General features: G+C 34.2%; 1 protein-coding gene across 10 annotated transcripts; it reads left to right on the top strand.

Moving 5' to 3' along the window:
- The first annotated feature begins 1428 nt into the window (after positions 1 to 1428).
- Positions 1429 to 19134, top strand: LOC105059949 (protein DA1-related 1). Of its 10 annotated transcripts, none has more exons than XM_010943502.4 (13): positions 1429 to 1689; positions 2163 to 2306; positions 5491 to 5648; positions 6837 to 6927; positions 12600 to 12726; positions 14456 to 14576; positions 14651 to 14734; positions 15463 to 15582; positions 15838 to 16050; positions 16162 to 16224; positions 16340 to 16458; positions 16753 to 16811; positions 18603 to 19134. In XM_010943502.4, exons 2-13 carry the CDS (start codon positions 2210 to 2212, stop codon positions 18911 to 18913), a joined length of 1563 nt encoding a protein of 520 aa, XP_010941804.1. In that variant the 5' UTR covers positions 1429 to 1689; positions 2163 to 2209; the 3' UTR covers positions 18914 to 19134. The 10 variants fall into 10 exon arrangements, with proteins under 10 accessions (XP_010941804.1, XP_073107683.1, XP_073107682.1 ...); XM_073251582.1 differs by lacking the exon at positions 2163 to 2306 and adding an exon at positions 3829 to 3910 and having other exon boundaries at positions 1430 to 1689; positions 5496 to 5648; XM_073251581.1 differs by lacking the exon at positions 2163 to 2306 and adding an exon at positions 3829 to 4004 and having other exon boundaries at positions 1430 to 1689.
- The last annotated feature ends 5322 nt before the right edge of the window (positions 19135 to 24456 follow it).

The raw sequence follows: 24456 nt of genomic DNA, 5'->3' as shown, positions 1-24456 counted from the left end.
ATTCAATGTAGGTGAGAGTGAAACCAATCTGGATTATTAAGTATTCTTTTCTTGATTCAATCTATGTTTGCTGGAATCTGCAAGTTAATCATTGGCAAGTGCAATACTCTACTGCTTGTCCTTCACATTCAAGCCATCAAGTTTGAATTTAAGGTTCACTAAACCTGGCCCAGTGTGCATCCATACTAAATGTAATATGATTTGACAGATATTTGAGATTTTATATATATAATTAGTTTAGTATTAAGTTACACTTAGTGTAACTTTTATGGGGTTATATTTTTTTTTAAATTGGATGATTGAGATCCCGCATTAATGATCCGGACAGTTAAATATTATGTATCATTTTTAAATTATTTATATATAAAAAAATATTATAAAATTTAAAGACTCCGCATGTATTAATATATCAAAAATTATGTATTATTTCATGTTGTTCAAACTCATCAATTTTTAACAATTTCATACATAGACGTTACTGTATAAGAGTTAAACTGGATGTACCTCTATAAAAGTTTCGTACGATGACATATACACATACATATTTTACATCTATATATACGAGTATTTGCACATATGTATATAAAAATATATGTATGTATGTTTGCATGCATATGTCAAATCATTCATTATATTTTGAATTGTTGTCTTAATCGGATACATTGAATCGATTGTTAGGATTTATAGTTTCTAAAAAAATTAAATGCTAATATTATTAGGCATTGAGAAGAGAAATCATTCTAAAATGAATTTCTTTGTTCACATGTTGAGAATATGATGGAAGAAGGGATTCTAACACTGCTTGATTTTGACAACAAAAAGCAAAGTGTAGGAGAATATATAAGACGTGGCCCATTTATATGAACTTGCAAATTAATTGGCAAGAGAAAATATTAACCAAGGGACAAGAGCAGCTATAATGTATGAAAAACATTACTAAATTATTCCAAATCTAAAACTTTAGCAATTATCTCTCACTCTGCTGTAATTAGTCCTATAAAAAAAGGAAAAAATTATTAGTCGGATCAGGTTCTGTGGCCATTAATAATTTATTAGTTGAACGGAGGAAAACAGAATTAAATATAGGAACATATAGAACGACAAGGAAAAGGAATTAAATTATTAGTGGTTTTTTCTGAATCTAAATTAAAAAAAAAAAAAAAAAAAAGGGAAAGAAGAATCTTTTGCCTCTAATCAAGGAAGACCGGTAGGTAAGAATTAACACCAAGCACCATCCCTTTCTCCCTTCCACGCCTTCAAAGAAAAGAAAAAGAAGGAAAAAAAGCGCTGCGGTTGGAAAGTGCGGAGGACCCTCTTGCCGCATGGCTCCAAAACTCGGTGACAAAGACTCCATACCCCACGAGCGTGATTCCACTGTAAACCAAATCTTTTTTATTGTTCTCGCTGACGTTGGTGTTGAAAGCCCGGAAGAACAATAAGAAGTGCAGGCCGTTCCTCCTTTTTGACTTCGGTAGCAACTTGGGAACATATCCGGGATTTCTTTTTTACAACCTTTTTGTCTTTATATCCAGGATTGCTATCCTTCCATTTTTAAGCTTCCACAGCGTCCAGCCTGCATAAAAAAAGAGAGGAAAGATGGTAGAATTCTAAGCTATGGTCTGGGATTGCCTTTGGTGATTTAATCTGAATGTGGTCTTGATATTATTACAAATTTTCACCCTGTTTGAGGTAAGAGACAAACTAACTTGGTACTGGATACGCAATCTTTTAAGGATTGTCTTTAAGTTGCTTATGGTTGATGACACTGGGATAGAGTCTACTGCTTGGTTTTGTGGAGTTTGTTGCATGAATTATTGGAGGGGCATAGCAAATGTTTTGAAGCTTATGGTCTTGCTTATGTTCAGGTTGATGTTATATGTCTTTACCCCCCTCCTCTACTGCTTGGGAGGGAAGCACTTGGATGTTTCATCCATCGAAGACTTCCAAAGTGCAAACCATGTTTATTCTATATGCTTTTATGGTTTATGGTTTTTTCTCCTGGTTGTGCTCCTAATTTAGGACTGAGTTCTTCTCATTTTGAAGTTTGTTAAGTGAAAAAAAAAAAAAAAAATCCCATTGTACTTTGGCACTTTAATAGGATGTCAGATTGCATTATCTAGTACACAAAAGTTCTTTAGCGGGTTTCCTCTTTCTATTTTCAGTGGCTGTAGATGGTGTTGATACTTCTTTCTGTTATCAAGTTCTTTTGATGCGATATAATCATCAACTACCATTAGTGGCTCTGTATTTTCATTACCAAGTCGATCACAAAGAGTTGGTGAGGGGAATGGATTTCGAATTCTTTGGTAACTATCAATTCTGTTTTCCTTCTTCTATGGATGGAGCTTTTAAACTCTAATAATCCAAGGAATTATGTCTACTTCTATTCCTCATGACATTTTGCTTCCATGTCAATCTTATATGTAAGTAAAACCCTTGTGTAAGGAAATTCCGGTCTATTTGTTTATTGTTAATCCATACTGCATACGAGTTTCTTTTGTCTTGAACTATTTTAACTATTCAAAGCTTTTCTGTTTTTGATATTTAGCTTCTCTTAAGATGTGCCTTTAGATATGTGTGTGATTGTTACATGTATGCGATAGTTGGTTTAGTGAGCTTTCCAAGGCAGTCATTGAATTAGTTATGGTATATCAATCATTATACACTGTCTTTTGAGAAATGAAAGCAACAATTCAATGGATTTGAAGTTTTGAGAGGGAAGGTGGGAAATTGACATGAAAGAGTAGTCAAAGTTAAGGTAACCTTTGCAATTGAAGAAGTTGAAAATAAAGTCATGAAAAATTCTAAAGATGTTTTCATCCTTCACATTTAGAGCCAAAACAATTTTTTTTCAAAAAAAGAGGGGCTTAGGCATTGATCAAGTGGTCTGATGTGAGATGGGGCTACTGGGAGTCAGGTATGGGATGAATCATATATATGATCCAAGAGTATAAAACAGGGGTTTATTTGATGATGTGAATCCTTTTTTTTAATTACTTATCTTCTAACTTCCTGCATCATGCTAGTGCCATGCTTTATTTGATGCTTTCTTGGTTCCTATAAGCAGTTTTAGCTTTGTCTAAAGAAATTTATAGTGGAATATGGTAAGCTTCACAGTGCAGATGTTGTAGCAAAGCACATGTAGATTTTTGAAGTTATGTTCACCTTTTCTTGTTTTTTCAACGTTCAGGCCTTTATCACAAATTTCTCAAGTTGTTCCTGTTGCTGGTTTGAAGAGCATCATAAATGTGCTCTGCTTTTATTCATTTAGATCTTGTTTTATCGAGACAATTCTTCGCAGCCTGATCATCCAATTCTTATAGCATTGCTTTTACTAGGTTGATGATAGTCATTTGCACCAGCTCCATTACTCTTTTGGTGTTTCTTGTGTGTGCACATGAGTTTCCCTTGAATGCAAGAATATTTAGTATCAGAAAAAAAAAACTGTTAGCATCTATATTTTATCTTTTGTATAGTTAATATTTTCATGCCAGTTTATTTGAATGTTTTTCACTTAATATCAATCTTTTAAACCTATTTCCATTTTTTTGACATTTTATGTATTACTATTTATGATATATCACCAGAGTCTCCTCATCCTTGTCCTCCTCTTCTATCATTAAGAAACTGCAAGTCTTCAAATTGATGAATTGTTTCTTCTAGTTTAGCCTTACTACTGTCAAGTTCAATGACCAGTTTTGCTGAAATGTGAAGCTTTCAATACAACAAGCTAATGAATTTTTGTGGTGATCTTTAATTTCCTTTGCTGATGCAATTTCAGATGAAATCTGCCGGGTCCCATGGAAAACACATTTTTTTTTTTTTCAGGTGAAACCACATAATTGTATGTGTCATTAAACTTGGACCAGTTCAATTACAAGCCAATGACAAGACAACACATATTTACCTGGTTGGTTCAATGTGTCAAAAGGCTGAAACGTTTTGTTCCATATGAAACTTTCAGCGATATATTTCAAGCTACCAACTATCTCATATTTTAATATGTAATTTCTAACTCTTGCTTTTAAGATACTAAGCGACTATGGTTTGGCTATGTGTGGTTAGAGGCCAAGATATCCTTTAATAGATTACATATCTTTGTGCTTAAGGTGTGATCTTCTTACCATGATATCGTTAGCCACAATTGATGGTTAACTTGTTAATTCTGAGGCTCTGCACATCTGCACTTAAACTTTTGACTTTCCCACGCGCTAACAACTATGGGACAATAAAATGGCCCATGCTTTCCCAAATGAAAATTATATGAACTTATATCTACATGTGGCTTTATCTCTCTGTGTTTTGTATTTTTAGTGGGATTAGTCGGTAGAACAGGTAATATTGCACCTAGGATCAAGTCAAAAACATGTTGGATCTCTTTTATAGGTGATAATCATCTAGTATTTATTTTGACTGTTCTAGTTTCTCAGTACAAGCAAATAACTGAACTGCCAATGCCCGTTTATTTTCTTGTCATCTTTTCTCCAATAGCCAAACTTACCATTGGCAGTAGGCATAAATCTGAGATTAGGTGGCATAGTAGCAAGGGTGTCAGAAAGTGCTCTCTGCTTACTGTAAACTGGTTCAGCTATGTCACAGTTGTCTACTTTTGATGGTGGACTCCTGACTGACGAGCTTATTGTCTTAGAAGAAAGCTGGGTAACCTATTCTTATTGCTTCAAACCATCTGACGACAGTTTTATTACATACTACACCTAAGATTTATAAGTTTTATTATATACTACACCTAAGATTTATAAGTAAACAATCATTTCCTTAAATCTGACAATTATTGATGAGCTTCTTTGCTGACCAACTACATAAGTGAGTTTCTTCACGGTTTTTGTGCAAGCAGTTATCCTGGGTATGCAATCTATCTTGGATGCTCCACTAAGTCTGTGCACGCACCTTGAAAGTAATTTTTTGAATTTGTAGAGACCTATATTTTTGATATTATACAACTCAATAACAACTTATAGTGTTATTAGCCAGAAAAAAGAATGGCTGCTTATCCTGCGTCACACCTCTAATTTTCTGTCGGAGTCTAGAATTCTGATACTGGACAGTGTCATCCAAATTGCTCACTATAAAATTGCATGTTGAGAATGACATGTCAAACGTGAAAACATAATGAAGTGAGCAGAGCTCAAACATCTAATTGCATACAGTGGATGAAGCACAAGCCTTTCCTACAACTAGACATTGAGATGTAGAAGAATGAAGTCTCAACAGCTATTAATAATGTTAATTGTATGTGAGATCTCCAACCTGCCTTACACCCCATTCTCCTCTTTCTGCTTGCTGAATATGAAGTTCCTTATAATCTATAATCACTGAAAGCTTTTCAATGTTTAACTCTTAAAAGTAGTTAGCCAAAAGTTTGCATATAGCCATACAATCAGTGTTATATGTCTTTTGTATGATATCGGTCTGACATCACCTCTCTTTAATTGTTTATGTTTTAGTTGTTGTAACATGTGTTTTTTTCAGTGCAGGAAAATATTTTCTGGCCCTACTCAGCTAACAGCCCTAGCATTATGGGTTGGCTGAACAAAATTTTAAAAGGGTCCAGCCATAAAAATTCAGGAGGCCAATACCATGGAAAATCTAAGGATGATAGTCTATGGAACGAGCCTTCTAGTTCATTGGTAATCACATTTGCCTGAATGTTTTCCTTTCTTTTATATGATGTTTTTAACCCCTTAAATAATTATCTTATGCTGCAGTCAAATTATAATTCATCTCCAAGATTGGCAAATCTAATAAAGAGGCAAACTTTAAATAAAACATTAATAGGTTTCATACCAAACTGCAATAATCAAGTGATCCCAGAATTTTTAAAGAAGCTATAACTCCTCTTTTATTCTCCCAATTTAAGGTGATAGTCTTCATTTCATCCTTCTTATTCCTTCAATTCATCATCATGTGTTGTGGAACTGCTGCTATATTGCTTTTCATCTGAATTAATCTCTCATATCAATAGTGCAGTCTTGATTAAATGGCATCTGAAGAAACATTATTGACAGTGTGATGCTCCCCAGACAATTCTTTATCTGTTGATGACAATGGAAATCACATTCTATATATCCACAAGAGCATTGGACAATTTTTAGCAGAGCAAGTTCTCCTTGACCATCTCTTTTCTATCATACTGTTTCAGTAATTACAATAATTACATGGAGAACAAGAATTGGTTGCTTTTCCATCTCTGTCACCAAAAAGACCTCAGATAACTATTCTAGTGTAGGATTTATCAACTTTTATAAGCCTACCACTCTATTCAATTGTAGATTTCTGAATGGAGGCTTGTCATACCATAGCTGATAAGAAGGCAATAAATTATAGATGTTAAGATCTTAGTGAAAGTAGCTCCTTTTGTTGTTTTTTGTTTGAATCTGGTGGCAATATGAATATATTAACTAAATTTCTTGGTAGGGCTGATTATTGCAATGCTATGATAGGCTTTCATTCGGATCAAACACTTGCTAAGTTCCTCATTTGTCACCGAATTCTGTTTTCCTCTCATTCCCAAATGATCATAACACATCAAAATATGGATCATAGAACAAGAGATAGGGTTCCATCTAAACCATAGAAATGCGCTGAATGACAAGGTAATCAAGTCTTTTTGCATCAGCCAAATGGCATTAGATCTTTAGCATGTTAACATAGTCTCTGGTGTCAAAAATATTATCTTATGCAATTTCTATTTGATATAAAATTGGCATTTGACTCTTTAAATCTCTATAATGTAGTATTTGTGGTTTGTTACATGCAACACATTGTCTTGTGTCTTAGTCTTGCAAATCTCATAGTATGGGGAACCATGGATGTAGGATGTCCAGTCAGAGTCTGAAAATGAAGATATAGATCATGCTATTGCACTTTCTTTATCAGAAGAAGAAAAGAAAAAGGGAAAGGCAATTGGTAAGAATTGTCTTTCAGCTTTTATTATAACTTTTATTCAAACTATTTGATCTTTACTGACTAAGAAGCTGTCATTCTTCTATCAATTCTTTCATTGTTTCTAATAGTTTATGTCATGCCCCAAATCCAGAAAATGATATGATTGTGCTAACACGAGTATCGCCCACAATAGCATGAAACTTGTACAAAACTCATCTTATAAAGTACATAATAAAAGTGATCCAAAAATTTTCTCCATTTATTAAGTAAAGAAAGTATTGGTACAAAGCTTCTAAATCTTAAGTTTAAATATACAAAAACTACATAAACTCCTACTTCACCATGACCATAAGCCAGATTTGTTAATAGCCAACTAATTAGATTCTTCTACTGTGCTTCCAAGCTTATTATTTCGACCTTCAAACTTGGACCATCCCTCCGTGCTCCTAGCAGCCTTATTTATTTTGAAAAAGAGAACAAAGGAAAATATTTTCACTACTCGGTAAGTAACTTTGCATTGCCTGACCAGATCAAGTATAAGTTTTACATGATTTTAATGCACCATTTAAAGAATAACTTTTACTACAAATTAAAGTATTTCATATACATAATAATATAACAAACCATGACATGAAAATCCAATCATGTATACATAAGTCATGCATATTCATAAATACGGGTCCTAGCAAGATTTGCCGTACCAGTCGTCAAGGTTTTACATCTTGATGGAATCGGGCATGTCCCTGTTGTCTCGTCCAATTTCTATGAGAAAATGGGATTGGGACGGGGTAGAGACTCTGAAACCCATCCATGCAGGGAGAGAAGAAGAAAGAGAGAATAAAGAAAGGAAAATGAAGAAGGAAAAAAGTGAAAGAAAGATGAAGAAGGAAAAAGGTGAAGGAAAGAAGAAGAAAAATGAAGTAGAAAAAGAAAGGTAGAAGGAAGAAAGGAAGGAGAAAGAATAAGAAAAAGGAAAAAAAGAATGGAAGATGGAAGAAAAAGAAAGAAATGAAGGAAGAAAAGAAAAAAAGGAAAGAATGAAAGAAGGGGGGAGAAAAGGAGGATAGATACCGGAATGCATGATCAGAATAGTTGTCGGGATGGGACGGGACAGCGGGATGTCCCATTCCATGGAGATACTGAGACACCTCTATTTCACGGGATTTAAAATCTTGTCAGTCAGTATTGTATCATATCGAGCATATCACATAGTACTGGTATTGAATTCGATACGCAGTATTGTACCATACTAACACTTGATATGCCTTACCATCTTATATCGGATTGCATACTAACATTGAAATAAGGTGGCACCGATAAGGAGTCCGGTACCAAGATGGCGAATCTTGGTTTCAAATTTATAACATAAATACAGTCCTAATTCATTTAAGCCATTTAGCCATGTAAATAGATAATTTCATGATAACAATATAATAAGACAAGTCATAAAACCAATCTTACTGTTGCATATGCATAAGATGCAAATTTTATAAATATGGTTCCAAGTATATAACATTAATATAGTCCTAATTCATTGAGCCATTCAACCACAAAAATAGAGCATTTGTAATAACAGTACCATAAAGCAAGTCATAAAATGAATCATATTGTGGCATGTGCATCAATCATGCACATTTTATAAGTAGTCATGTCATAGTATTAAACAATACCCTCAAACTAAATGATACGTTTACCTTATACTGGTGATGGGGCTGTAATCAATTGAATATAATAGTCTGCCAACTATCATACTTTTAAGCGGGGCCGTATGCCAACGATTATACCCACTTGTGGGGTTGTATGTCAACTATTATACCCACTGAAGAGGTTGTACATCACTATCTAAGAGCCTATAGTCGTATTTTTTAGAATATATTTTCGTAAGTCATATTTCCTTAAAAATATATTTCCTAAATTGTACATGAATAAGATACTAAATAGCTTTATAGAATTCGTAGTCCATAAATAGTCTTTAATATTAAAACTATTATGAAATCATATCTAGTAAATCAGCTATTTTCATAAAAGTTCATAATTCATAAGCAGAGAATATATATCATGTTCATAGCAAAATGTGATTTTTCATAATTTAGAAGTCGTAATTCATAAATAAATCGCTCACAATAAAACATTCTTGAAAGCATGCTATTTGACATAAAACATAAATTATTCATAATTCATATGCATAATCCTAAATTCTCAAGAAAATACCAAGTCAATCATGTCAAAATAATTTCATAATTCTTATATTTAAATTTGATTGGTCGTACAAAACATTATAAGGAGTGTCAGGGTCACTTATTTCTATTCGCCTAAAAATCACAATGCTCAGTTGGACAAATCGACTACCTCTGTTAAAAGCTATTTAAGAATATAATTAATTCATATCCAACTATTCTATGCAATAAGAAATCCTAGGTGATCGAGATGGAATAGATCGGGCTTCATATGCGAATTGGGGGGGAGGGGGGGCGGAGGCAGGAAGGACTGGCCAAGCGCTTGCAATGGAGTTGGTCTACGACCTTCTATAATGGTCCACCCAAGGGTACATAAGGAAGGAGAACAGGACCCTCAAAAGAGATCTGCAGATCATGTAGAAGGAAAAAGATTCAACCTAGGGATGGTATGTCCTTTTTGGTGAGGCATGGCTAACGATGCCAATCAATGCAAGGAAGTGCGAAATTGTGTTGGCAAATAGGACCGAATATGCCTGCTTTTGGTCTGTTCACTTTCTGAGCTCTAACCTGCTTGTTGGTGGCTGGGGCTCTGGTATAAGCCAGGGGCGGATGCAGGAGAGAGGCCAAGGGCCTTTTAATGATGAACGATGATGGCAAAGACAACCAAAAAGAGGGACAGCAAGGTTGGAATAGGGGATGTGAATAAGGGGTTTTGTTTATTGATTTTTGGTGGTGGTCATGGAAGCCGGGGAAGGAGAAGAAATAGAGGGAGGAAACCAGTGATTCGTGAAGAGAAAACTAGTGATTCATGATCTCCTCTTGCCTACCTTCCCAAAATGGCAAGGGAAAATCGACCCTAGCGGAGGGAATCCACTAGAAAAGGAAAGAAGGGGGTGGGGTCCTAGCAAAATCGCACAGCCCTGTCCTCTCTTACTCAATGTTTTCGCCCAGCTGGGTTGGATTCCTCCCACTGGCCCCTAGCTCACCAGGCTGGGTGACTCAGCCATCCCAACCAAGTCAGGCGGAGTCCAGAAAATAGGGCATCATAATTTATGATGTGACTAGTTTATATGGCATATAAAATAACAATGAATGTGTTCATTTTTAATTTTTAAGGTTTTACTGGCTGACCAACAAAAGGATATATCTCATAGTTAAACGATGAGAAAAGTAGCCTAGAGCACCTTCCATAAATGGCATCCTCGATCATTCTCTGGGTACATTCGCCTTTCTTAGGGAACCTTAATATAATTTTTTCACTGATCAGTAACCTTTTTGAATTACAATATTACATTTTGTACGGCTTCGCAAAGAGATCTTCCAGCTGATCTCTATTTGTTCAGGAATGGATCTTGCTACTTCTACAGTAATTGTGACTGTGTTAGTTGCATATATCCTTTCCAAGAAACAAAAAAATATGAGAAATTTTCCATGATGAAATTGAAGCATCTGCAAACCATGACACAGGTATTCTGGGTCAAACCCAATGACAAGGGTGCAAAGTCCTCGTCAAATTGTTGATCCATCTCCATCTTTGAAATCAATATATCAGAGCAGAAAATTTCTTATAGTTGTTGTACCAATTTTGATGTGTGAAATGGTTTTTCTGTATTGTTTATCTATTGTTTTTAAACAAAAGTATGGTTTATGTGGGTTTTTAGTGATTTATTGTATGCTTTAATGGTTTAAAAGCAATTTGCAAAAGAAAATAACAAGGTGGTTAGATTACAAAAGAAATAAATAATCAGAAAATAAACTAAATATGTGGATGCTTAAATTCTTATTCTTCCTTATTCTGTGATTCATTCTTAAATAAAAATGAAGAGATCTAGCCATTATTTCAAATATATAAAAACTGATATTGCAGGTGGGATTTGATATGAGATGTGGTATTTGGATCATAAAAGTTTGGCAGGCTTCCCCAAAGAAGAAAAAAAATTCCCAAACAGATAGAGCAGCATGGGTGACACGTTATGATGGGTCCAGATCAAAACGATTTTGAGTTCTAAATTGGATTGTCAGATCTTTTCACATAACCATCCGAGAAGGAAAAGTAATTCTCTGGATGTTGAGTTAAAATAATTATCCACAATTTTCACAATAAAACTCAGATTGCTCAAGTGTTCCTGTTTCTCATTGATCCTCCATGCCATATTCAGCCACTTGTGGACATGAGCTGATTTTCATATATGGAGGTGCTAGATTTGGCTTGAGGAAATCCAAAAATGTAGAAGATTACCTATACAACAGAAAGTGTATTTAGTATAGGCCATGAATCCATAATACTATTGACATTCAAATCTCCAGCATAATGTTGAGTTGTGAATTGCACACATCTAATGACAATATGTCAATTAACCAATCAATTAGCAAGCTTCATCTTACCTATTTTCTTTGGTCAGATAAGCCTTCCCATCTAATCTATATTCCTCATTTATGTCATGAAGGTTAAGCATCTAATTAAAGAGAAGCCATAGCCTTCACATGGCATCATGATGCTCCCCCAGATTATTTGAAATGTCCCAGAAAACTTCTGATGTGCTTGAAAATCATAAAATGGGTGGGAAGGAGGGTATTCTTAAGTCACCAAGTCAGAGGAGGAAAAAGAAGTAAATGAATGACTTTATATGTTTATGAGATCATTTACAATAAAATTAATATGAAACTGACATTTTTTACTTGCTAGGGTCACCTTCACTCGGCACAAGTACCTTCACTTTCTCACTCTCTTTAGGAGAGTCTCTAATGCTAGGGCACAATGGAAATTCTTCATCAACCTAGAGTGTGGCATTTAGCACATGTTTTGTAGTGTGGATTGTGTCACCTATTCTGTTCATATGAGAATTGATTATTTATAGATGCTTTTTGGGGGGAACCATGGACCTACTTTACTTGATTGAATAAGTTTACCGTTGTCAAACATGCAACCTCAAATAAGAGGTGTATGACCTCTCACAAGGACCAGCTTTAAGGATAGTAGTTAGTATTGAAGCTAGTAAGCATTCTCATTTTCCGTGTTGGCACTATTGATTCCTTGACTAGAAGATCAATGGCATGCTATATTGCTTTAGGGGAAATTTCTGGTCTTTACATTCAACAAGTTTACACTTTACAGATTATAAGACATCTAGCTGTACTGGAGATGTAGCTACAAGTAGTGGAGCGAAGGGGCACTCATATCTTTTTTTGCTTGTATAAGCTTCAGCTCCTTTCCATCCTATATACTTTCGGAGAACAACCCTGATGTTGAATAATGAGGATGTGGTATTTCAGTCTTCTTATTGTTGATACTGAGTGACATTCTTTTTTCATTTATTAAGTCATGTTGAATATTCATTACAGTTTTCTCTTATCTTTCATTGTGTTCCCCCTTTCTATTATTTTGGTTTTTTCCTTTGGTGCCAGAAATTGTGCAAATAACTTGAGTACAACTATTAATCAAACTCTCCAATGCAATGCATGGATTTTATGTGCCTCATATTTTTTTTCATTAACCATTTTGTTACTTTTCTTTAGATAACGAATCTTATACGGAGGAAGATGAACAGCTTGCCAGGGCTGTGCAAGAAAGTTTGAATGTAGACTCTCCTCCCCATTATAATGGTCAGATTTATCAACCACCACAGTTTTTATTTCCCTCCAGGTATTTTTTTTATGGAGTTGGTTGGCGCACTCTGTTTCATCATATGCTTTATACCTGCAACATCTACTTTCTGATCAGAAACCAAGATGCATTTGTGAAGTAAATGTTCTTGATTTTTTCTTGTGCTTTTAGAAATGGATTTTCTTGTTCATACTAGTGAGTGTTGTAAGGTGGTTTATGGTGCCTAGTAAGTCACATATGCAAGTAAATGAAAGATAAGGATTGACTGACCTTTAGAACCTCCAAAAATGTTGATCGCCAGAGCGCAACAGTGGATGTCTAATTTGTTAATTCATAGTCCCCAATGCTAGTGTAAATCTTCAAGCACTACAATCGTGCTTTGGTGGGAATCTGTATTTGGGTGCCACTATAACAGAACACTTACCAACCTGTTACTAAAGTTTATGACCTATGGCAAGATTTACATCTATCAGAAAAGAATCATAAAACAATGTATTGGCTGTGATATATTGTTGTCGAATATGATTTTAATTTTTTAGTCATGATTTTGCATCGCTGGAATCTCTTTTTTTTTATTGGTTCGCATAAATTGCCAAGTTGGACGAAATCTATAGAACAAATGCTAATAGCTATTTTGCTCAAAAGAACATACGTTAATAACTATTGAATATCACTGTTGGATCTTATATTGATCCTATTTTAAAATTTAGTTGTGAGAACTTAAGTGAACATCATAAGTTTGACTCCCAAAGTTCAGGAAAACGACAGTAGTATTGATTTTAGGAACCAAGATCCTATCCTGGTTATTCCTTGTCAAGGTATAGTCCCCCAGATTGCAAATTTTACATTGCAAGATGTAATTTCATAACACATCATCTGTATCATCAAAAGGGAAAGGAAGGAAAACAAACAAGTAGAATGTTTGAATTATCAATGCTATTAACTCAACGAAGTGATTTTGCTCCGAACCTTAAACTTAGCCAAGAAGACTAAAGCTGTGTGTATAGAGCTGGATTTCTGTATCAAAACATGATCTGTTAAAGTTTAAGACTGTTCTATGTCCTGTGAAGGATGTCAAACCTTCATGAGTTATTGCCAAGATCATGGTCTAGCCAAAAATGTGCATTAGTGATGAGGTAGACTGATTATATCATTTTTGAATTGGGAGCTTGTGCAACTAGGAAGTGGCCTTACAAGGTTTCCTAGGAGTTGCAAAGTCAGAATGAAGCAAGAAAAGGCAAGGATTGTGGTAAAAAATCACATTCATCTTTGAGATGCAATATCTATATTATATATTAAAATGACAGTTTTGAATCAAGGAATAATCCTTGTTGATTCTGTCTGTCACTTTGTATACCAAGAATACCCTTCCTATTTATCTCAAAAAATATTTTTATCAACCAACTTGCTGTGCTCTCTTTCCTCCTTTTCCAATCAAACTGGACCCTTTCATAAAGCTCTCAAACATGTTGGACCCAATATCTTTCTCTTATTCAACCCCAAATAGATTGGACGCTTGTTTCCCTCCAACATGCATTGCACATGCTTGGTTGCTGCTATGAGCTGAGTAGCTCTCAATTCCTATACTCTGAGTGTTGGTGTCACATTGGAAAACTAGCATCCCATTTTGGATAGAATCATATGCACCTACAGCCCAACAAGAAAAAAAATGATCTTTTGTCTCACTCAGTGTTGTAATGTTTCTTGTTTTCTTGTAATGAATAAGAAGCCTCGTATTGGATTTCATTGAAACAAAATCTTGGTGTAGGATATGTGCTGGATGCAAAAATGAAATTGGTCATGGGCGCTATCTCAGTTGTATGGGTGCCCTTTGGCATCCAGACTGTTTTCGTTGCCATGCATGCAATCAACCAATATCTGATTATGAGGTAAGAAAGCTAGCACACAGTGATTATCATCCTTGAAAAGCTTCAAGCTTATTGTGTTGTTTTCTTGGGCCCAGTTCTCTATGTATGGGGATTTCCCATATCATAAGTCTTGCTACAGGGAACTTTATTACCCAAAATGTGATGTTTGCAAGCAATATGTAAGTATTCTATCTTTCCAAATTTATATTCAGCTATGCCATTTACTAAAATGCAGCACTTTCCATCTTTCTTTGTCATAAACCCTAATTATATGCATCTATGTAGTGTTAAATATCAGTGCACCTGAATGGACCAATATTTCTTTTTTTGAGCGGTGTAGAATTCCTTCCAATGATTGGTGTGTAAAAAAGTACAATAATATGGAATTTGACAAAATATTCTTTTTAAATTTATGTGATTTTGATATCACGGCATCTTTCAAAAAGTATGGCCCTAAACCGAGCAGAATGGAGGAAAAGGACTTATGTAGCCGACCCCAACTGGTTTGGGATTAAGGCATAGTTGAGTTGAGATGAGCTTGATTCTGGATTCCTAAGGGTAAAACGGGAAGAAGAAAGACCTGAAGGTGGCAGTCATTATTGTTAATGAACTATGCCATGGGGATGGTCTATGGTTTTATGGGTCAAACCATTGGGACAATTGCTTCAGTGTGATTTTTCTGTAACTATATTAAGTAATTTCTCTGGCTTGTGTAGCTTATCTTTTTATGTGTAATCTGTATATCACTTATATTTTCTTTGGAATCTTTGGAAATTATGTGTGTTATTTGAATGTTTTAAGAGTGCATGCTTCTAAAATTTGAGTGCTATTACTTATGTGCATATAATTTCCTTTTACCCCTTAAAATTTGTGTTTTAGCTGTCTGTCATCACAACCTTTCTTGCAGATTCCAACAAATCGAAGTGGCCTCGTTGAATACCGGGCTCACCCTTTCTGGCTACAGAAGTATTGTCCCTCACATGAGCTTGATGGCACTCCTAGGTGTTGCAGTTGTGAACGAATGGAGGTTGGTACAGATACTAATTCCAAGACCATTTTTGCAGTCTTGATAATTGATATCATTAATATCAAGTTAGATATCGAATTTTTAAATTGGTTTAATACAAAATTACTATTCTGTAATTTTCTTGTGACGTATATTTGCCTTAACTGAATTAGTGGTCACTGCTGAACTGGCACTAATTCATAGTGCATGTTATATCTTCTATTTGATGCTGCTATAGCCTGCTCATTTTCACCTCTCTATTTTTCAAAATTTCAGCCAAGAGATGCAAAATATGTGACTTTGGATGATGGGCGAAAACTCTGCCTGGAGTGTCTGAATTCTGCAATAATGGATAACGAGGAGTGCCAACCTCTTTACCTTGATATACAAGAATTTTATGAAGGTCTGAATATGAAAGTGGAACAGCAGATTCCATTGCTTCTGGTGGAGAGACAAGCCCTAAATGAAGCCAGGGAAGGAGAAAAAAATGTGAGAAATTTAATAATTTAATTACAGAACCTGTAATATTCTTAGCTTAAAAATTCCTTATTACATATTGCTTTTAATTGCTTCTTCATGTTTTTCTACCCTTGAGAACAGGGGCATCACCACGTCCCAGAAACTCGAGGTCTCTGTCTTTCTGAAGAGCAGACTGTTAGCACTGTAAGATTTTTTTAGCATTGTCAATTTAAAATGTGGTCATAGTGATTCTTGAGAGAAATAAGCTAGTTTTGTATTTGTATTATTCACTGTCACTGATGAGAAAAATATCAATCAGATATTACGAAGGCCAATAATTGGGCCTGGAAACAGAATTTTTGACATGGTAACAGGGCCATACAGATTGATTCGGCAGTGTGATGTAACAGCCATTCTTGTATTGTATGGGCTACCAAGGTATTGTTTATTAACTCTCTTGTTCTATCCAATTTCATTATGACTTTGTTTCTATTTGTATTTTGTAAAATCTCATCCAACTTTTGCAAAGGACTCTTGCATATTTAACTCGAAAAACTATAGTGTTTTCTAACTGAATGCTGGCTTGACATCTTTCAGCAAGAAGTTTGAGAGAGAGATTATTATTTGGCATATGCTGTGTACTGCTAATTTCAATTATTTTTGTAAGAAGGGTAGCCAAAAAAGGTCTTCTTTGTGCAAATATTTCTATAATACTTGACTTTCTGCATGCAGATTACTGACGGGGTCAATACTGGCTCATGAGATGATGCATGCATGGCTTCGGCTTAATGGTAACCTTATCCAGTGACTATCAGTTTCTGTTGCCATTTAATTTCTTTTTGCTTTGGCCAATCCTTGGTGCATGACAACTTGGGCTGGTTTTGTTTATATTACCAATTGAAACCCTTCATGCATGAGAATGGGATAATCCAGGGAGAGGATTTCTACGTTGTGTTCTGTCCTCTTATCCTTGATATGAAACTCAATATAGTTGGGGATTTTTTGGAAAATGGCAAAAAAAAAAACGTCCCTAGCCTTTTTTTTCCTATGCATTACAGCCACCTGACTCTGCTTCAACCCAAATGAGAAGGAAATTTTCCAAAGCAGCTGGCTTCCTTGAACTGATTTTGCCAAACTACTGCATGGTTCTGAACATCTTTAGATAAGGGGATTTCACATGTCATGAACTAACTCTTTTTACTAGAAATTCGACGGCAAAAGATCACCAGAAGAAGAAGAATTTATCCATCACCAGTAGCTGCTTATGCCAAATGAATCAAACATGTACCTATCCCTAATATAAGGATGATCTATCTTTTTGCTTGACCTAGTAGAGATCCTACTTTGACTCAAGTAGTCAGCTGATCCACTACTGACTACTTGAAATCTCTCCCTCTCTCTCTCTCGACTTCTTTATTTTGTTGAGCAACAACAATATTCCTTGTGTAAACTTTCCTTACCTCCAAATAAGATGAGTTATTTCTATTGGCAATCTCTTTTACTTTGAGAGTTTAGAGCTTCTACCATTTCACCTGCCTTTGGAAGCAAGATTGTAGGATCAGGTCTCCAATTAATTGTAAAACTTCCATCTAATAGCTTGAAAAAGAAAAATACATCATGAAGAGAAGTGCTTGAGTCTAAGCATTTCTATATGCCTGTGAAATAGTCTTTTGCTAACAGATCAATGGCTTTTTTGTGCATTGAAGTCTGTCAATCTAGAATGACCATCGACCATTTTCTTACTTAGTAACAAGATAATGACTAGTCTCGGTTTTCGTAAGTACTCTTGGAAAGTTTTTTTTTTATTTATTTTTTTTCAGTATAAGAAGTGGCTCATGTTATTGATATGAAGTTTACCAAAGTGGATTTCTTTACCTGAGAAAAGGCAAAAATTGATGCAAGGTTTCTTTGGTAGCTCATGTTATTGAGGATGTGAAGGATGATATAAGCCTACAAGCATATATTTTTTATGCTATTAGAAGTCAGAGGGCATAAATTCTAGTGAGATGGAAGCATCCTCAATATCATTTTGCCTCTTATCTACTCTTGCTCATCATGACTGCAGAACATTGAAAATTGTCTATTGTGCTTATCATATAATTGACAGATGGTTTCTGAATGAGCTATTGAGATTATTGAGAGCACTTCTCAAACCTTGTACACTGGTTAGTTGACGTAAACCTGGCTTTATTAGGATGAGAGAGAGAAAGTATAGTATTCTGTTTTACCAAGAATTTGTTCTTTGAAATTCTACATCCTTTTTGTTATTATCTTTTATAACTTATGAAATATTTAAATCTCATTACTTTTTAAAATTGTAACAAAAACAATAACTAGACATTAAAATTAGAAATGCGTTAGCAATCACAATGACTATGTTCCATATAAAGATGCCTTTTTTTTTTTGTGTGTGTAATGTATCTTGCTTCTTTTCTGTTGGTAACCTCAAACAATTCAACAAAGGCATTGCCCAGCGAGTGGACTATTTAAGTTTCTAACTCAAAAATGCACGTCTCCAAGTCTTTCATCATGGTAATCCCACTAGACAAATAGTTCTTAGTTTCGATGTATTATGCTTACAGGATATCGAGGCCTGAGCCTGCAAGTTGAAGAAGGCATCTGTCAGGTGCTGGCTCATATGTGGCTGGAGTCGGAAATCATATCGGGAACTGGCAGTAACATTGCATCCAGCTCATCATCCTCAAATCCAAACAAAAAGGGCCCAAGGTCTAAGTTTGAGAGAAAACTCGGAGAGTTCTTCAAGCACCAGATTGAATCAGATTCTTCACCAGCATATGGTGATGGCTTCAGAGATGGTAACCATGCAGTTCTTCGCTATGGCCTTAGAAGCACCCTTGACCATATTAGAATTACACAGACTTTCCCCTACTGATTGTGGACATGAGCATTTTGTTACTCAGATGATGTTTATTTCTTTGTCTTCATTCAGAAAGGATGCCAAAACTATTTGTCATAAAAGAAAAAGGATAGCATACGTGACTTGCCCTGTCAAGTTGTAATTCCTTGATCGGCATTGCAGCCCATGTCTACAATTAGAAAAAAAAAAAAAAAAAGAAAGGAAGCGTTGTCTACCTGGCTGAATCTTTTGCTAAACTGTGAAACTGTAGCGTGGATGGTTTATGTGCACATGATGGGATGATAATGGCATCACTTGCACCACTAACTTGGTTGACAATGTCTTGAATGCTGCACTTACCCTCTTCAGGGCGCAGATGGATGTAGGGGTTTTGAGTGCTTTGAGATCTACATGATGGGTGATCTTTTTTTATGGGCCATTTCCCAATGGTGGTTTGAGATTTATGTAAGTGGATCAATGAAGAGACTCAAAGTGCTTTGAGATCTGCACGATGGGTGATCCTTCGCTGTAGGCCATATACTAAGTATGTTTTGAGAATTATGCCGGCAAATGAATAAAGATGCTTGGAGTGCTTTGATTTGTGCGATGGGTAATTCTTAACTATGGGCCATGTACTAAAGATTAATGAAAGAGTTCGATGTATTTTGAGATTCGCACAGTGAATGATCCTTAACTATAAATCATATACTAAAGATGCTTTGAGATTTGTGTAGGTAGATAAATGAAGGAATTCAGAGTGCTTTGGGATTTGCATGTTGGATGATCTTTAGCTATGAATCATATACCAAGATTTGAAACTCACCCTACAAACAATGAATGCGAAGGGCATTTGGGTTATAATATAATTTTATGCTATCATGAGATGGACATATTACTCTATTTTGTTAAATGGAGATGATTGACAAGATCAATTAGAATCGACGGACTCTAGGATAGGCCCTAAATTGACGGGGTGTCCTTATAATTTTTTTTCTTTTTATTTATGAACCTTTGCAATACTTTTCAGCTCAAATTGATCTGAGCTTTCATATGTAAATTACTTTATCATTCATCATCAAAATTCAATATTTCTTGTACGAAGAATAATCTGTCTATGAAGTGATCAACTATCTATTATTATATTTTTCAGTCTATATATGTGCACAAAGAATACATGCATGTTAGGAGTATTGTTCAGGTTAAAATGAACTGATGGGCTTGCGAAGCTGCATAAGTCTGCAGGCCTTTAATGTGACTCTGTAGCCCAATCGAATGGCTCCTGATCGATCTAGATGACATTTCAGGGCACCCACGCGTTGCAAAGAAGCCCATTCTGTTCCTCTAAATTCTAAACAATGCTTTGTTTTATTCTTTTGGGCAAGGCTGACTGCAAGCATTCCCTCGTACATGGCTCTTGATGTCTTTGTAGGGTTACTTTTCTTTATAATATTTAGTTGGAGAAGAAAAAGAACTTACTTGTTACTGTTTTCTGAAGAGAACGGGTTAAATGCTATTAAACTATGCTGTAAAATTTATTTGGGTAACAGAATGGAGTATTTAGTAAGTTATAAAATTATTAATTAGTTAGGTATTTTATCAGAAATGCTTAATGACTAATCTAAAGTTAAACCACATACTTCTGCCATTAGTAACTCATCCCAAAGGAGGAAGAAAAAGAGGAGAAGAAAAGAAAACTCAGCCGCAGATTCCTTGACTTTTTGCTCTCGATCTACAATTCCTTTGCAAAGTCTCAACACACATGTGACCACTGATCACAGTTCATAATACCACCCCTAGAATGACTCAGAATTAGTTATCTCAAGTCCCACCAACCAGCCTTATAAGCTCGGTTGGGATTCCAGTGGGAAGAGATCTAGGATTTGAATGCTGACGATGATATCCCTACATAATTTCTCCAAGAGAGAGAGGGGAAAAATGTAAACTCATTCCCACAAACTTCTACTATTCGTTGTGAGGATAATATAGGCATGTGTTTAATCCTACATTGACTATATTGAGTGCTGATGATGATTTTCCTACATAATATCTCCAAGAGAGAGGGAAAAAAAGAAAACTTGTTCTCACAAACTTCTCTACACTTAGTTGTGAGGATAACATAGGCATGTATTTAATCCCACATTAGCTGTATATTTAATGAATTTTGGTACTTATGCAAAACTAAAGAATCTAAAATATATCTTCTCGGCTAGTCTTGATGGATTTTAGTGTGTAAATTTAGATTTAGATAATTTGATATTATCATACCCTCAATCCAATATCATGATGCATACTCATAGAAAATCATCTCCACAAGCATACAAAGCATTTCATCACGATAGCATAAAGCAACAGTAGAAAAGATAATCAATAAATTAATGTTCAAAGTTAATATAAATAACTAAATCAATAAGCATGCAAATTCAATCCTTTCAAAATTCAAATTTCATTCATAAATCAATTTCTTTCAAAATAGCATGTCCATCTTGATAACCATGAACTAAATCAAAATGTCATTCTATAATCTCCAATAACAAAATATTAAAGTACCAGTGTACAACTCCTACCAGTAGGGTATCAAATTATTAGCATTTAACCATTCCACTAGTAAGGTATCAAATTATCAATGCGCAATCCTCACTGACAAGATACCAAAGAACCAGTATTTACTGTCTTATTTACAGGCTATCAAAGTATCAGTGTTTACCATATCCAAGTACTAGCATTTAATCCCTACTCAAAGGATTTTATTACATAGTCAATTTATGAGTCAAAATCTATCACAAATCAAAATATTTTTTTCAAAAATATATTTCATATTTCAAGTTGAATAATTAATAAAACTATGCGTCATTGAAATTAATTGGATATAATCCATATCAAATTCAATACATTCAATCATAAATTATTTAAGATTTCAGAAAAAGATACATTTAGCAATTCAAAATATCATCCAATAAATTCATAAATTATAACTAGTTAATATAGAAAATATTATATAATCTACTAATAAATATAGAAAAGAAAAGCATTACTTACCTGATATATCTCCAACAAATCCAAATAATTTTTAAATTTTTTTTTCAAAAAAAAGAAAAGTAGAGAGAAATAATTCTAGAGAGAAAAAATACAGAAAAACTAAAGAAAGAAAGTAAGGAAGAGAGAGGAGAGATAGAAGAGAGAGAAACTCTCCTTTCTTTTTTCTATTCTTTTTCTTTTGTTTCTTTCTTTTGCTTCCTTTTCTTCTTTCTCTTTCCCTCTTAGCGAAATAGGAGACTTTTTGATCCTCTCCTTCCTGAAATAGGGAAGGCTTCTTGATTGTGGTGGCTGTCGTTGGGGATGCAGGCCAAGGTGGTGCAACTAGGACCTTCCAGACCGGTGGTTGGCAATAACAGTCGATGATGAAAAATCAAAGAAAAATGATGAAAAAATAGGACTTTTTTTTCCATCCAAAAATCTAGTAATGGTTGGTTGAAATCATGATCCAATAGCTAAGGAAGAGGGAGAACAAGGTTAATTAAAGGATCTAAGGCTCTTACCTCACTTTTTAGTGGTGAATTGGGCCCCAATTCTAGTGAACATGATGAAAAACTTTAGGAAGAAAAAAAAGCAAATGGTAGCTTCTCTGGCAATGGTTCGAAGGCCAATGGTGGTAGGGTTCAAGGGGATTAGAGGTTCTTTAAATAAGATTGGGAGGGGATGCCGAGAATCCTTCTCAACATTAAAATGTCCTAAGGAAATGGGAGGAAGAAGACTCCTATTGAGATCATTATTCTTTCATTCAATTTTCTTCACTAGTGCTTTAAAATTCATGCACAAATCTTTTTTTGGGTCATTTCTCTAGTGGTTGGGCCAATCAAGTAGATCAGGCTCAGCAACAGTCTAGGATATTACATTCTCTTCTTAAAAAAAAAAATTCATTCACAAAATTTTTTTATCGAAATCCTCAAAAATTTAAAGGTATTTTCTAAGTCATAGTCATCCTTTAATTTCGTGATCAAGTCTTTCATAATAGCCTCTTTCAAATTAAATTATCATTATGATCAACTTAAAAATAATTCAAATCACCATGCCTCTACTATGCACTTTGATTCAAAATTCACTGACACATTTGTATCAAATCTAAATTTCTAAAGTTATATTATAATCAACATAAGTTATCGTTCCAATATTTGTAATGTCTACTCGTTTACACTCATCTTATATCTGATTTTATGCATCATAATTTGTCTACTTATGCTCTGATGATATATTGATTGTCATACCCCTTGACCTAATATCATAAATTTGAGGTCACGATAATCGCCATATACTCATGGAGGACTGTTCACATACACGACATCTCATCATGATATCATAAAGCAGCAGCAAAATAAATAATTAATAAATTAATATTCAAACTTAATTCAAATAACTAAATTAAATATCTTACAAAATAATATTCTAAAGTCTTGCAACAAACTTCAATAAATTCTAATATAAAATAAAGATACTAATTTTTTTTTCTAATTGTCCTTCCATAATTGATCTCCAAAATAAACTAGTTCTCTGAATCTATAAAAATAGTAAAGTATAAAGTAATGAGCTAGATAGTCTAGTAAGTATTGAATACTTTAGTTAAATAAATCTAACAATAATAGTTTATTAATAATAAGCATGTAGGGTAAATCAATTCAACATATACGATCCTCTCTAGTCAATAAGCATTCAGATCCAATCCTTTCAAAATTTAAATTTTATTTATTTTAATTGTTATGCCTCCAATCCGAGAACGTGAGTTAAAGATCACAGTAATCACTACATACTCATGGAGAACTCTCTCTACAAGCATACAAGATATCTTTTCAGGATATCACAAAGCAAATATAGAATAAATAATTAATAAATTAATATTTTAACTTAATTCAAATAACTAAATTAACTATTTTATAAATAATATTTTAAAATTTTACATAAAACTTTAACGAATCCTAATCTAAAATAAAGATTTCTAATTCTACTTTTAATCGCTCTCCCATTATGAATTCCAAAATCTCTGAATCTATAAAAATAGTAAGAATATGGAGTAATGACCTAGACAATCCAGTAAGCAATAATTATTTAACTAGATAGATCAAACAATAATAATATACTAAAAATAAGTATACAAGTGCATCGATTCAAAATTTAATTTAAAATATACAATACTAATCAAAATAAGATTCATGTGAATTCAGTCTTTTCAAAATTTAAATTTTATTTATAAATCGATTCTCTTTCAAAATATTATACATCTCGATGGCCATGAACTAAATCAAAGCATCACCGTATAACCCCCAGTGATAGAGTATCAACATACTAAAATACAATCTCTACTAGTAGGATTTTGACGTATAGTCAGATAATGAGTCAAAATCTATCTCAAATCAAAATATTCTTTTAAAAATATATCTCATATTCTAAGTCTAATAATTTATAAAACTATGCAATGTCGAAATCAATCGAGTATAATTCATATAAAATTCAATATATTCGATCATAAATTATTTAACATTTCAAAAAAAAGATACATTCAACAATTCAAAATATTATACATCAAATTC

This window comes from Elaeis guineensis, chromosome 2, assembly GCF_000442705.2.
Source record: "Elaeis guineensis isolate ETL-2024a chromosome 2, EG11, whole genome shotgun sequence".
Lineage (NCBI taxonomy): Eukaryota > Viridiplantae > Streptophyta > Magnoliopsida > Arecales > Arecaceae > Elaeis > Elaeis guineensis.
Note: the sequence above shows the minus strand (reverse complement) of the source record. Positions and strands in the feature narration are given on the sequence as shown.